This window comes from Bubalus kerabau, chromosome 1, assembly GCF_029407905.1.
Source record: "Bubalus kerabau isolate K-KA32 ecotype Philippines breed swamp buffalo chromosome 1, PCC_UOA_SB_1v2, whole genome shotgun sequence".
In the NCBI taxonomy this organism is placed as follows: Eukaryota; Metazoa; Chordata; class Mammalia; order Artiodactyla; family Bovidae; genus Bubalus; species Bubalus kerabau.
This window is the reverse complement of record NC_073624.1, coordinates 215109547-215126005: the sequence shown is the minus strand read 5'-3', so window position 1 is coordinate 215126005 and position 16459 is coordinate 215109547. Positions and strand designations below refer to the sequence as shown.

The 16459-nt window shown below is 34.9% G+C and overlaps 1 protein-coding gene across 3 annotated transcripts in view; it reads right to left on the bottom strand.

Annotated features, from left to right (window-relative positions):
* Positions 1-16459, bottom strand: part of DDX46 (DEAD-box helicase 46) — a 52031-nt gene that overhangs the window by 31176 nt on the left and 4396 nt on the right. For 2 of the 3 annotated variants that reach the window (XM_055553998.1, XM_055554009.1), the window contains exons 4-11: positions 13125-13221; positions 10224-10389; positions 7599-7750; positions 6719-6832; positions 5271-5436; positions 4447-4567; positions 3715-3890; positions 2667-2788 (exon numbers count right to left, since the gene is read on the bottom strand). In XM_055553998.1, the coding sequence (XP_055409973.1) occupies positions 2667-2788; positions 3715-3890; positions 4447-4567; positions 5271-5436; positions 6719-6832; positions 7599-7750; positions 10224-10389; positions 13125-13221 (1114 nt within the window). The remainder of the gene's footprint in view (positions 1-2666; positions 2789-3714; positions 3891-4446; positions 4568-5270; positions 5437-6718; positions 6833-7598; positions 7751-10223; positions 10390-13124; positions 13222-16459) is intronic. The other variant, XM_055554019.1, reaches the window with a different exon arrangement.

Here is a 16459-nt window from a genome sequence, read left to right as displayed (position 1 = left end):
TGCTTTTTCCATGATCCAGCAGATGTTGGCAATTTGGTCGCTGGTTCCTCTGCCTTTTCTAAAACCAACTCGAACATCAGGAAGTTCACGGTTCACATATTGCTGAAGCCCGGCTTGGAGAATTTTGAGCATTACTTTACTAGCATGTGAGATGAGTGCAATTGTGCGGTAGTTTGAGCATTCTTTGGCATTGCCTTTCTTTGGGATTGGAATGAAAACTGACCTTTTCCAGTCCTGTGGCCACTGCTGAGTTTTCCAAATTTGCTGCCATATTGAGTGCAGCACTTTCACAGCATCATCTTTCAGGATTTGGAATAGCTCAACTGGAATTCTATCACCTCCACTAGCTCTGTTCATAGTGATGCTTTCTAAGGCCCACTTGACTTCACATTCCAGGATGTCTGGCTCTAGGTCAGTGATCACACCATCGTGATTATCTGGGTCGTGAAGATCTTTTTTGTACAGTTCTTCTGTGTATTCTTGCCACCTCTTCTTGATATCTTCTGCTTCTGTTAGGTCCATACCATTTCTGTCCTTTATGGAGCCCATCTTTGCATGAAATGTTCCTTTGGTATCTCTGATTTTCTTGAAGAGATCCCTAGTCTTTCCCATTCTGTTGTTTTCCTCTATTTCTTTGCATTGATCGCTGAAGAAGGCTTTCTTATCTCTTCTTGCTATTCTTTGGAACTCTGCATTCAAATGCTTTTATCTTTCCTTTTCTCCTTTGCTTTTCGCTTCTCTTCTTTTCACAGCTATTTGTAAGGCCTCCCCAGACAGCCATTTTGCTTTTTTGCATTTCTTTTCCATGGGGATGGTCTTGATCCCTGTCTCCTCTACAATGTCAGGAACCTCATTCCATAGTTCATCAGGCACTCTATCTATTAGATCTAGGCCCTTAAATCTATTTCTCACTTCCACTGTATAATCATAAGGGATTTGATTTAGGTCATACCTGAATGGTCTAGTGGTTTTCCCTACTTTCTTCCATTTAAGTCTGAATTTGGCAATAAGGAGTTCATGGTCTGAGCCACACTCAGCTCCCGGTCTCGTTTTTGCTGACTGTATAGAGCTTCTCCATCTTTGGCTGCAAAGAATATAATCAATCTGATTTCGGTGTTGACCATCTGGGGATGTCCATGTATAGAGTCTTCTCTTGTGTTGTTGGAAGAGGGTGTTTGTTATGACCAGTGCCTTTTCTTGGCAAAACTCTATTAGTCTTTGCCCTGCTTCATTCCGTATTCCAAGGCCAAATTTGCCTGTTACTCCAGGTGTGTCCTGACTTCCTACTTTTGCACTCCAGTCCCCTATAATGAAAAGGACATCTTTTTTGGGTGTTAGTTCTAAAAGGTCTTGTAGGTCTTCATAGAACCATTCAACTTCAGCTTCTTCCGCGTTACTGGCTGGGGCATAGACTTGGATTACTGTGATATTGAATGGTTTGCCTTGGAAATGAACAGAGATCATTCTGTCGTTTTTGAGATTGCATCCAAGTACTAAAGGAATAGGTAGCAGCAAGACCACAAGGAACAAGACCACATGGTGCTATAACTCTGAAATCAATGAAAATCAGAGAATTTTACCAATTTTAATTTGACAAGATTCCTCAAAACCAAGAAAGGAACACGAGAGCATTAAGTAAAGAAATGTAATAGATCAATGGTTTTCAAATTCAGAGTTGTTTCCATTAATGAATTTCGAAATCTGTTTAAGTCACAAACTGTTTTTGAAACAAAGTAAAATGGAAAACACCAAACTATGTAAGATATTATAAAACTCTGACTTCTATTTAAGTATGCAGGCATGTACCAGCTTACTTAGTAACTGTATTTCTTAACTATAGTTTATGGCAAAAAAAAATTGACAAAGATAAACTCAGAAAACTAAGTGCAACGTTTAACAGTAGCACTGGGATTACAAAAGCAAATATTCCCAAAATGTATCTAAAAATCTGAGAACATTAAGTCCTGAAGAAAGGTCTTCAGGTTAAATATGCTCAGAAAATGTCATTTATTCCTTTTGTCAGCATCACAATATGCACTAGCTTTTTAAGAACTATGCAGTCTTGCAGGAAAGATTTAATTTTGCAGTTTAACATTTCCAAAACCTAATCTGACCAGCTTTTTTTTCCTTCTTCTAGTTAAAGCAAAGTATCTGATGGCTATCATTCTTTAGAAGACACACAGAAAAATGCCAAGCTAAAGATTGGAGTCAGTGAAGGTATGTTTAAATAATTCTCCCTAAAATCATTTAGGAATGCAAATGAAACTCTGATATTAGTATATCACACTCAACACCACCTTTTAAAGACGTCATTTAGATTAAAGAATAAATGCTGGTCCACGAATCATAACACCTCGGTTCTAGGACAAAGTCTTTTTAAGTTAAAGACTTCGGTCAACTTAACCTTTCTGAACATCTGTAAAATGAAAAATCTATCTGCTTCCTTGAGGAGGGAAAGGCGAAGAAGCATGGTAAAGCTAAGATATGAAAATGACTCAAAAATTCTAAAATATAACTTTAACATAATTCATTCTTATTATCACACTTCTTTTTAAGATTTTAGAAGCAATCTTTATAGAAAACACTAAAACAAAGAATCACTTCTACATTATTAAATCATTCAATTCCAAAAAACCGAAAAAACTGAATGTTCCTTTTATATCTACCTGCTCACTGATTCCTGTTCCTCCATAAACACAGACCACTCTAAGGCCCAAGGTCTTCGAAAACTTCTTACATTCTTTAGTAATCTGTAAAGCCAGTTCTCGAGTTGGAGTCATGATGACAGCTGAAAAGATAAATATGTCAAAAGCCTAACCACCAAAATTCTTGAGGCTAATCTTTAAAGTGTTAAATTTAACCTCTGCAATCAAGTTCAGAGCTTAGTCTAATTTTTGTTTTAATTTGTTTTATGTACCTCTGAAAATCCTATTTCAAAAGTTTTATAATAGCAGAGACTGTGGTGAAGGATAATTTTAAGTCGATTTTAAGAACATGCTATAGGAAGATAAATGAGAGTTAAATGCCTTACTCAACCATCAGGAAAATACTTGGTCGAAAAGAATGCAAATCAGTCTCAACTGCAAATCACAGAGCAAAGATAATCAAGTGACTCACTGTGCTGCAGAGCCATGCCGTGGCTTCCGGAAACAACCTGGGTCTGAGGGGCACAGAGAGAGCAGAAACATACTGTGCCCTCTGTTGCCAAGAGAGGAGCTGAACAACTTTCCAAAACCCTATTCAAATTTGGAGAAGAGATCTCTGCCAAATGAATCAAGAAAACTGGATCTGAAGACCTAATCCTGAATGAAATGCTGGCACTATAGCCTTTTAAGGCCAAAAAAAAACAAAAACAAAAATACACTTCCCTGCAATCCTCTATGTTGAGTTTATAGATCCACTCATATGGGCTAGGAACAAACCTCAACATAAATAAACAGATAGATGCACGAGGATTCTACCTGCCGAGTCAGAGTTTAAAAATTGAGCTGTGCCAGGAGAGGCTGTTTTTGTACTTCTGAGATGTCACTCCAGAGCTCTGAAGAGTCTCACTCCACCTGCTGGTAAGGGGAAATCAGCCCCAAAGTGCCAAATTTATAGAGGAACTGTACATAAAGACATCTTTATTGTTACACTTATTACAAAGCATCAGGTCGTTCTGATTAACTGACAAAGTTGTTATCTGAAAAAATAGTTTAATGAAAGGAACTGTACCTATTGGCCCCTCTCCTTCTTCTAAAGACCTCTGATCCATGATGTGTCTAAACATGGGCAACAGAAAGGCAATGGTCTTTCCACTTCCTGTCTTGGCAATACCAATCAAATCTCGTCCAGACATTATCGCAGGAATCGCCTGGGTTTGGATTGGCGTGGGCTTTTCATAACCATGCCTGAAAAAGCAAACCACAGAAGACAACAATAAGGACTGTGGTGATCTCTGGGCTCTCACACTGTAAGTTTTCCAAAGCGTATATCCATATAATGAGATTTTTATTTGGCAAAAAGGAATGAAGTACTCAGACATTCTACATCATGGATGATGTAGAAATATTTGAAAATACTATGCTAATTGGAAGAAGCCAGTCACAAAGGACTATATATAAGTATGATTTAATTTATATGAAATGTCCAGAATACACAAATCTATAAAAAGTAGTAGGGAAGAGACTGCCTTGTGTGTAGAAGAAAGGAAAATGAATACTAATATATCCAGGCCTCTTTTGGGTTTGATGAAAATGTTCTAAAATTAGATTATGGTAATGACTATACAACTTCATAAATATAATGAAAATCGTAAACTAAAGGGTAAACTTTATGGTATGTAAATCATATCTAGAGAAAGCTGTTTAACAAAAATCAGTATATTCCATTAGAGTGAAAATGTGTGTAACAGGTTATCTTCTGTAGCAAGATATTGAAAAATGTGGACAACCGCTCAACACTTACTTTTTTAGAGAATTTAAGATCTTCATAGAAATTCCACACTGAACCCAAGATTTAATTGGTTTGGGGCAACCTTTCCCCTTGACAGTAATGCCCTCCATTTCCAACCGAAATACATTTACCTCTACAAAACAAAATCCAGATTAGAAACTCTTAAATATTGTTCTATTAGTGCCCTCTACTTTTCAATGAGGCATGATAAGATTAAGAATCAATTCTTTTTTAGTGTTCCCAAAGATAATTCCATATCAAAGCTCCAGGACAATGCACTGAACAGCTCTGACAAAGTGATTACTGTTGCAACCAGCTAGGAACAAAAGAAACACCTCAATTTCTACAATTTGGTTATTTTGACTTAAATTCTAACAGCAATAAAAGAACAGTGATTCATAAGTAATACAACCACTTGTTCTTTAAGCAAGGGTTGCCCAGATCATGCTTTTTCCGTCAGTATCACACAGCTTCATATCGGTTTCTAATTCTCAAATAAGAGAAAAACGTAATACTCTACTTGCTAACTTCACATGAAGAGTATTTTCAACCCTAAAAAGCTCAACCACGTAAGCCAAACTAATTTTTGCTCTTTGTTTAAAAATGTTTCCCAAAACACACTAATTTCTAACTATTCCTAATCTTTGTGGATGTAGTGGTCTCACTCTCTAGAATGATTTCTCATGTTCTAGTTCACTCTCATTTTTCCAGGTAAGTCAGGCACATTTCTCCTACTCACCCATCAACTTATAGGCCTATCAACATGCCTCCCAGGCAAGGTGAAGTGTATTTCCCCCATCCCCAAAATAACCGACAAATGAATAAACAAATTTTACCCTCTAGAGACATTTTTGCCAATTCTGGAACTTCAACATAGAAGTTTTTTCTGAATGGTTCATATTCAATTTTTCCATGATCCACTGGTTCTAGAAGCTTTCTCTGCTTTGTCTGGTAACCTGTAAGAGCTGTCTGAAGATCAACTTCTTCCTCCTCTGAAGAATACTGTAACAAAAAGAGAAAAATTAAGAGCTGAATCTATTACTATCTTTCTATGGGAAGAAATATTTCTAACTTTAAAAGTGTTCCACTCCTAGAAAATATTCTTTTCCTCTTCTTTTATTTTCTGAACTTTCCAACTTATTTTTTCTTTGCCATTATAGAAAGCTATAGTAACAATAAAAAGCTAAAACAAAAAACTAATTCTAACATAGCTTTAATGAAGTTCTGCTATAGTTTTCTCTATATAAATCATTACAGTGAATATTAGTAGTAAAAAATTTCATTCTGTCACTTCATTTCTTCTCTCCCTATTCTATGTCTGGGATGTACTGATGAGGGACAAGGATGAATCAAAATTTGGCCTACACAAGTGCAGCAATACAGATGAACCTAGAGAACATCATATCATGTGAAGTAAGTCAGAGAAAGACAAATATCATATGATATCACTTAAATGTGGAATCAAAAAAATAATACAAATGAATTTATTTTCAAAACAGAAACAGACTCACAGACATAGAAAACAAACTTCTGGCTATCAAAGGAGAACGGGAAGGGGCAGGGATAAATTAGGAATGTGGGATTAATAGATACAAACTACTATACATAAAGTAAGCAACAAGGATTTACTGTACAATGCTGGAGACCTGGGTTCAATCCCTGGGTCAGAAAGATCCTGTCGAGAAGGGAATGGCTATCCACTGTAGTATTCTTGCCTGGAGAAATCCATGGACAGAAGAGCCTGGTGGGCTACAGTCCATGGGACAGCAAAGAGTCGGACATACTGAATGACTAACATTTTCACTTTTCACACTTTCAAAGGGAATTACATGCAATATCTTGTAATAACTTATAATGAAAAAGAATCTAAAAATATGTATGCATGTGTATAACTGAATCACTTTGCTGTACACTTGAAACTAACACTATATTGCAAATCAACTATACTTTAATTAAAAAAAAAGCAGGTATACAAGAGGTCAAAGAGGTTAAAATGTTCTACCAGTTTGGATATCTGTCGACAATACTGTTGAGAAAAGCGAGAATTTCTCCTAAGAGTAAACTGCGTAACTGAAAAGCACACCTCCATCAATGCTTTCTTATAAATACTCATAGGATGGTATCATGTGCTGTGTGCTCAGTCGTGTCCGACTCTCTGTGATCCCACAGACCATAGCCCACTAGGCTCCCTTGTCCATGGAATTCTCCAGGCAAGAATACTGGAGTGGGCTGCTGTTTCATTCTATGGTATCGTGAACAAAGGTAAATATTAAAACAGAATTACCTCCATGGCATCCTGGTCATTCTCCATTAGCTCACCCTTCTTCTTATCAGCGTCTACGACTGCCTTCTTGGTTGTGACAACTGTGACAACTTTGGTGACCGTGGGCCCAGACTTCTAAAAAAGATGGGAAATATTTTGCTGAAGTTGCAACACAAAGTATAAACCAGATGAAACAATGATGATTGTAACAATTTATAATTTGAATTAACTTAGTTGTCAGTGACTACTAATGCAAAAACAAACAGTAGCCCACTTTCTCCTTACTTACTTAAATTTAAAAATGTAATACAATAGCATTATATTTCCTAACGCAGTAATACACAGATAATTAGGTACATAGTATGTAATTTTATATAATATTATGTAATATAATATATTTAAAAAATACTACTAAATAGTACTTTTCATTCATTCCACAAACCAAATACTATCCCAGGATCTTAAGATGAATCAATAAACAAAACAGGTAAAGATCACTGCTCTTGGGAAGATTTTAGAAGAAGGAACAAACAAACACAACACTGAATTATACAATTTGTCAATAAATTCTATTAAGAAAAAGAAAACCTACAATAAAGAGGATCAGGAGTATAAAAGATGGGAGTGTTGGAAAAGGACCTACTGAGAAAGGAACAAGCAAAAACACTAAACAAAGATGATAATAGTAATGATGACTTCTAAAAGGACATTTGCAGTTAAAATTTGCTAGTATCTCTGCTCTTCAGAAAAACTACAGACACTTCTGAGATGCAGAAGGAAACAAAATCGTTAACTTTATAAAGCCATCCAAGCCAATAGTAGGTCAATGCAACAATGAATTCAAGTTATTCAACTAGGAATATAAATCTTCAAAAATAAAATAGGAAAAAAAATCCCATACCTTTTCATTTCCCCCACCACCTTTCACACTTCTCATGTTAAACTTTTTTACTTCCTCTTTCACTTCTTCCATGTAAGCATCTAATGGATCTAACTCCTCACCCTCCATTTCATTTCCTTCCTTTTCAGCCTCTGCAGGATCATCTTCATCATCTAAAATATCAGAACACACTTTGAATATGTGTTTCAAAAGGGATTATTTCACAATCAGACCACACCCCTATTAACGCCTTTTCTCTTAACTACCCAAATACCTTCCTTATCAATTAACCCAGGCACAATACAGTTCAAATACTCATACTGGCAAGGTTTTAAATCAAACAAGCATTAGTTTTGAGTAATACTAATAATAAAAGAAATAAATGATAAATTATTAAATTGAAAAGAGGAAGAAGCACTAACACGTCTAAAAAATGGATCTCTGGTATTATTTTACAACTACACTAATAGAAGCAAAACTAAAAACTTTGCTAAAAGGATGTTTATTTCTCTTCTTTCAATCACTTTTCTTTAATCACAAGAAGAAAAAATTAATAGCATATTGCAGCCCACCAGGCTCCTCCATCCATGGGATTTTCCAGGCAAGAGTACTGGAGTGGGTTGCTGTTGCCTTCTCCGAAAGACAATCTCGTGTTTTTTACATAACTATCATCAGGGAAGCCTGGTATGTTGCGGTCCATGGGCTCACAGAGTCAGACACAACTTTGTGACTGAACAACATCATCATCACCATTTAAAGACATAATCCATTAATCTATTTAGAACAAAACACCCTGTTGAACTTTCACAGAAAATGAAAAATTCACAGGGATTTTCACCAAAAAATGGAGCAAAATTCCCTGTTCCTATAAAATCTCATTATTCCACTTAACTAACATCTTACATATCAAAATCAGTTGTGAAGTTGCATTTAGTTGCATTGAACAGCTTCAGCTGCATTCAACAAATTCTGATAAATTCTCTTTTCATTTTTATTCTGCTACAAATATTTTCTAATTTTCCTTATTATGATTTCTTAGATACAACCATCATTTAAAAGTGGACATTTTCTATCCAAATACATGGAGTTTTTAAAGTATCCTTGATATTAATTTCTCATTTTGATACTAATTTCTCATTTAATTGCTTTCTTTGTTGCAATCACTCTCTGTGTTTCTTCAGTCTCTTAACTTTATTGAGACTTTCAATGATTATGTCAAAGTTCTCTCTTGGTAAATGTCACACTGCACTTGAAATATGTGTGTTATTTTCAAATATCTTTTGATATTGATTCCTAACATAATTTCACCATAAGAGAACAGACTGTATGATTTTAATACCTGTAGACTATGAAATTTTTGCACTTTGCTTTATGTCCCTGGATATGTTCCAGTGTCCCCTGGTTCACAGTCTATGGAAACTTGAATTTGTATCCTGCTTTGGTGTGAAACCTGTATAAATCTTAATTATGTTTAATTGGTTCATAGTGCTTTTTTTTTTCTTTTCTTCATAGTGCTTTTGAGGTCTACTATATCCTTCTACTTTTCTGTCTATTCATTCCATCAAATTTTGAGAGTTTGATACTGAAACTCCAACTAAAAACCTTAATTTATCTACTTAAAAAATAACTGTAATATATAGTGGAAATATATGTAACTTTTTTCTGTATTTTCCAAGTCTCCTGTAAATGCACTATCATACTTTCATAATTTAAAAAAGAAAAAAATAATCAACATGTGCATGGGAAATGTTGCTCTTCTAACTTAGGAAAAAAATCAGGACTTGGAAACATGCCCTTAACTTACTCTCACTACTAACATCTGAAGTAAAAAAATTAAAGAGCTATTTACTGACTGCCCATAAGCATCCAACTCTCCACTCTAAAGTAAAATCAGTGATCCTTACTGAATGCTAATCTCCAATTAAAATTTTAAAGTGAATATGAAAAGGGGCATTGAAAAACCTCAAAATAAATCTAGTGACTCCATTTCTAGGTATAAACCCAAAAGAACTGAAAGTTGGGATTGAATCAGATATGCACACACCAATACTCATAGAAGCATTATTCCCAATAGTCAAAAGATGGAAACAACTTATATATGCAACAACAGATGAATAGGTAAACAAAATGTGGTATATACATACAACGTAATACTATCAGACTTAAAAGGGAAGGAAATTATGATATAGACTACAACATGGATGAACCTTAAAAACACTTTGTTAAATAAAATAAGCCTAGTCACAAGACAAATATTATACGATTCCATTCATATAAGGTACCTATAATGAGTAAATTCACAGAATCAGAAAGTAGATTGGATGTTATTAGAAATGAAGAGGTAGGGGGAGGCAGGATAGAGAATTACTGTTGAATAAGGCAGAGTTTTTGTTTGGAATGACAAATACTGTTGAGTAAGGCAGAGTTTTGTTTGGAATTTTGTTTGGAAAGTTCTGGAAATGGACAGTGGTGATGGCTGCACAACACTGTGAATTTGCTCAATATCACTGAACTGTACACTTAAAAATGGTTAAAATAGTAAACATTATGTGTATTTTTTCACAATAAACAAGAGTCTATCACTTATAATCCTAGACTATTCTACATGAATTGTTATTTAGGCTATTAGCAAACAAATGAATGTACCATCATCATCTTCTAAACTCCATTTCTTCCCTTGTTTCATCTCTTCGATTTCCTTTTTCAGTTCCCCTATGTTTTCCATGGCCTTTTTACGTTGCTCTTCTCGCCATTTTTCTACTCTTTCTTTTCTCTTTCTCATTTCTTCTTCTAGCTTATTCTGGTCAAAGTTCTTGGGGTGAAAATAAAAAATAGAGAGAAGAGAATAAGGATCAACAGTTTTACTCCTACTGACACTCCAAATAACTTCTTCTAAGTATAAAAAAAGAAAAGGAAAAACAGGCGTCCACACAAAACTCCTAAATTCTGACCAGATTTAGATTACACATCTTTTTAATATATTAAGGAATAAACTAACAAAATGAAATCACAATCAAAAGTATCTTCAACTAATAAAGCAGAAAAGTGAAGAAGCTCAGTCGTGTCTGACTCTTTGCGACCCCATGGACTGTAGCCTACCAGGCTCCTCCATCCACGGGATTTTCCAGGCAAGAGTACTGGAGGGGGTTGCCATTTCCTTCTCCAGGGCATCTTCCCAACCCAGGGATCGTACCCCGGTCTCTCGCATTGTAGGCAGATGCTTTACCACCCGAGCCACAAGGGAAGCCAAAGACAAACTTCAAATACTATAACTTACTCTCCTTTTAGTTACTACCAATATGCACACATGAATTCAACTTCTCCCTCAAAGTGGAAACTAAAAGAACTGGCAAGCAAAGTTCCCTAATTATTACTCTCAACTGTAAATCCTTTAAACTTCTCCAAGACTGCCTCCATGAGAAGGATTTTTTATCACAATTTTCTATTTCAAACAAGTGAGTAAATGAAAGTTATTTATCAACATCATTAAGAAGTTCTGATCTTTTAGCCTTTAGGTCTAAGTTTCCTAGGAACAGCCATTCTAAAGCTTGTATCATGATTATCAACAATACTCTTCAAAGGAAAGACAAATCATTTTCACAGTCATAATCAAGGACTTAAAGATTAAGTCCTTGAATAAATATCAAATAAATATCAAAATTTTATACATGCTGCTGCTGTTGCTGCTGGCAAGTTGCTTTAGTCATGTCCAACTCTGTGCGACCCCATAGACGGCAGCCCACCAGGCTCCCCTGTCCCTGGGATTCTCCAGGCAAGAACACTGGAGTGGGTTGCCATTTCCTTCTCCAATGCATGAAAGTGAAAAGTGAAAGTGAAGTCGCTCAGTCGTGTCCGACTCCTAGCAACCCCATGGACTGCAGCCTACCAGGCTCCTCCGTCCATGCTATAATTATATAAATAGGTATAGAAACACACATGTAAAAAAACAGTCAAAGAAAATACTAATAAACTGCAATGATGATGGCATTTGGGTATCTAGAATTACAGAGAATTATTTCTGACTTTCCAAGTATTTTATAATATGGTTATATTTATATTTTTAAAATAAATTTATTTCTTAAACAAACAAAACCTGTGTCCCTGAATTTACATCCTTCATAATTCCATCTCTGAAGATGAGCCCCAGAAAGCTTGTTTTTTTCTCAAGGTCACCCAGTCATTCCACAGTAGAAACTAAATCAGAAACCAGACCTCCAGACTTCTTGTGTTAATTTCTTAGATAACCTGCTCAGCAAACAGTTCCCTTAAAAAAAGAACCACTAAAAAAAAAAAAAATTAGATCTCAAAAAAAAAGGAAGTGAAGCTATAATATATCTTAAAATGGGCAAAAGATATGAATAGGCAATTCAAAGAAAAGTGCAGATAGTAAATAAACTTAAAATGCCTTATTTAATTATTGGTTTACATTATTTACTCATGTTTAAAGACATGCAACTCAAAATAACAAGAAATCAATTACCTCCTATGACATTTGCAAAAATTAAATTTCAAAATACCCACGTTGGCAAGAATGCGAGGGAACAAACATTTTCACGTCTAAAATCTTAATTTTCACAATATTTGTGGAGGGCAATTTGATACTATAGATCAAAATGTTAAATCTTTGGAGCCAGCCCTCTGGATCTGAGTCCTCATCCTCCAAATTCAACTAAGTGGATCAAAAATATGCAGGAAAAGAAAATTCCAGAAAGTTCCCAAAATCAAAACTTGAATTTTCCCTAGGCTGGCAACCACTCACATAGAATTTACATTGTATTTACAACGATTCACACAGCATCTACATCATATTAGGTATCATAAGTGATCTAGAGATGACAACCTACGCAGGGAGGATACCCATGGTTATACTAAGTCATTTTATATAAAGGACTTAAACATCTGAAGGTTTTGCTATCCAAAGGGGTCCTGTAACCAATCCCCCTCCGATACTGAGGGAAAGCTATATACCCACTGACAAAGTAATTTATTTTACTGGTATTAATTTACCCTATACTATATTCACAGAACACATGTGTACTAGGATTAATCTACCATTGCTTATAACTGTGGACTACAGACAGCCTAAATACCCATTTACCTTTTCTTCAACAAAACACTATGCAGGCATTAAAAACAATAAGCACTACCTATGTAAACAGGTACATAAAGATAGCCAACATTTAACAAAAGGAAAAAGAAAGGTATTCTACTTCTTAAGTCAGAATCTTTGTATACTGTGATTTATTATTCTTAAGACCTTATATACTGATATATATTGATAAAGTAATTCATAATTTAAAAGCAACAAAAAAGCAAGGCACAGAACAGTGCATACAGTATGATCACATTTTATATACAAAAGTAGATAGTGTGTATAGATATGTAACTTTCAGGAAAATGTTCTCATGGGGAAAACTATCATTTTATATGTATTTTGCAAATTTGCTATCATTTACTTAAAAACAAAACATACAGCATTAAAACCAAAAACTAGTCACTATAGAAACAAATTTAATACTATACTATTATTTATGTTAGTAAACATACACCAGCATCCTTTTCTTTTTCATCCTCTTTGTCATCTTTGTCTTTTTTCTTCTCTTTAGAACTTTCCCCACTATCTGTTTTCTCTTTGGATCTAGACCTGCCAAAAAAAAGAGAGAGAGGGGAACATCATCTATCTGTTTTTAGAAACATTCATTTTAAAACACTTAGACTTGTGTTTTACTTTTTAAGTAAGAAATAAACTTCCAAGGCTCAGCTGAATTTTTATATACCATTAATAAGCAACTTGGAAATACAATGAAGAATTAATCCCATAACACTAACTGCAAATATTACTCTATATCTGAAAACTAACCAAAGGTAAACTGGACACAGCATGTAAAAATAATTACAAAAATTTAAACAAGAAATTTAAAATGTAACAAATGGAGAACTATACCAAAACATTAACAGTCTATAAGATAACTGATATATGTAATAATATTTAAAATCCCAACAAGCTTGCATTTTGACCTTATGTATGGCATCTAAAAATGAGTTCAATTCCTTAACTGTACTATAATCAAATTAGTTGACCTTTCCCCTCCTTTATGATTGGTGCTTTTAAGAGGACTTCCCTGGTGGCTCAGTGGTAAAGAATGCATCTGCCAATGAAGAGAACATGGGTTTGGGGAAGATCCCACATGCCACAGGACAACTACACCTGTGAGCCGTCACTACTGAAGCCACAGCATCTAGAGCCTGTGCTCCACAACAGGAGAAGCCACCGCAACGAGAAGCCCGCACACCACAACAAACAGGAGCCTCCGCTCGTTGCAATCAGAGAAAGCCCACGTGCAGCAAAGGCTCAGCATGGCCATAAATAATAAACAAATAAATCTTAAAAAATAAGGCATCCAGAAATTGTTCCAATTTTGATGAAGATACTCAGAGGTAAAGAGGATATTCTAAAAAGTTTATAGCTTTGCCATCTTATTTGGTTTTTAATCTGTTTGGGAATGCTTTCTGCGCACAGAATGAGGCAGCCGGTCCTATTTTATCAGAGGATAGCAAATGTCCCTGACACCATTTATTGGAAAAACTTTTCTCCACTATTTATGATGTCACCATAGTCATTTATTAAATGATCTTATATGTGTAGATTTGATTCTAGGTTCTTTATAAGGTTTCAATAATCTATTTGTTTACCCCTACAATAAAGCCACACTCTTGATTTCTACAACTTTATAGACAAGCCTTGATACTGGTAGTGAAAGTCCTTATATCTTGTTCTTTGAAAGTGCTTCCTAATTTTATAACCAGTTTGTTAAATACTTTTCTATTCATGTTTGCCCAGCACTTTTAAACATTAATGTGTGTTGAAGTTAATAAGATGCTTTTCCTGAATCTACTTAAGTAACCATGGCTTTTCTCCTTGAATCTTGGATCACACTGATAAGAGTTTCTAATGTTAAATCAACTTTCCATTCCTGGTATAAACCCAACTAGTTTATGATCTGTCTTATCTTTTTGATGTACTGGTAAAAGCAGCATGCTAATCTTTTATGTTCAGACTGAGTACAGCCTATAATTTTCACACTGCCCTTGTCAGATTTTCCTCATCCTTTTATTAACTGCCTTCATTTTATGAATGTTTCTTCCTTCCAAGTCTTTGTTCCTCAAAAGTATCATTACAGAGTAAAAAGATAAATTAGAGTAAAATATTTGCCACTCATATAGCAAACGACAATTATCTGGAACATTTAAAAACAAGAACTTCTATAAATCAATTTTTTAAAAAGAGAAACAAACCAATACGAAAATGAGAAAAAGATTAAACATGTATTTTTTTAAACATGTACTTTAGAAGAAGAAATCTGAATGACCAAAAAACATATGGAAAGGTGTTCAACTTCACCACTAATCAAAGAAATGCAAATTAATACCATAATGATATTTTTATTACATGTCTATCAAATAAAAATTTAAAGGAATGACAATACCTAATACTGGGTATGAAGGGACACAATTCTCATATACTGCTGGAAGTGTAATTAGTATATACTCCTTGGAAAGCATTTGGGATTACTTAAAGTGAAGCTATGTTTATTCTATGACCATGTAACTTCACTCCTAGCTGTACACTCAAGGGGAACTAATACACATGTATATGCTAATATGCTTAATCACTCAGTGGTGTCTAACTCTAGAACTCGGGTCTCCTGCAATGCAGATGGATTATTTACTGTCTGAGCCACCATGGAAGCCCATACACATGTATACTCAGATATGTTCATAATAGCCTCAAAGTTAAAACAACTCAAACATCCATCTCAGTAGAATGGATGAAGCGGTATATTTATATCACGGGGCTTCCAAGATGGCTCAGTGGGAAAGAATCCACCTGCCAATGCAGGAGACCCAAGAGACCCAGCTTCCATCCCTGGTTCAGGAAGATCCCCTGGAGGAGGAAACAGCAACCTGTTTCAGTATTCTTTCCTGGAAACTTCCATGGATAGAGGAGCCTGGCAGGCTACAATCCATGGGGTCCCAAAGAGTCAGACACGACTGAGCACACGTATTTATACCACAGGATAGTGGTTCAGCAATAAAATAAACTAATGTTATGAGCAACAGAGATAACTCCCAAGGTTTAGCAAAAACACAGAAGAAGACATGACTCATTCACGTAAAATTAAAAAACACATAAACCTAAATTATTCTTTTTCCATTTATAAAGAAACAATTAGAACATTACTAACACTAAAGTCAGCAGTGATTTTATCTAGGCAAATAGAAAGCTGGGTTAGTGAAGGGACATGCAGGGCTTCCAGTGGGATACAGATAATGTTCTATTTCTTAACTTTGGTGGTGGTTACATGAATCTTACTTTATACTTAGTAAACTGCATGTTTATATTTCATTCATTTCTCTGAATTTATATTTTAAATTTAAAATTATCCCAATGGGCATTATAACACTGACCTGATAAAACAAAAGTAAAATTTATAAAGTAAATAAATGAGGAAAAATCTTCATAACCAATATGAAGAAAACAGAAACAAAGCTATATATGCCAGGACACCACTTTAGAAACAGTAATAGGCAAAGAACAAAGCATTAACAAGAGAAATATAGAGTAAACATATTACGTCTAATAGATATAACTAATACCTCAAAATTCAATGGTACTAACATCTTAAGGAAACATGTAGATTTAACTTACACAAGCAAAGTTCACCCATTATGAATAGCAGTTCAGCAATGTAAAAATGTTATTTGTCAAGCAACAGTAGAAACACTAAGAAAATAACTTCAAAGAAAAAAACATAGTTCCCGCAAAGATGTATATAAAATGTACTTCTGATCATTAACAGTAGGTATTAAATGAAGGAATA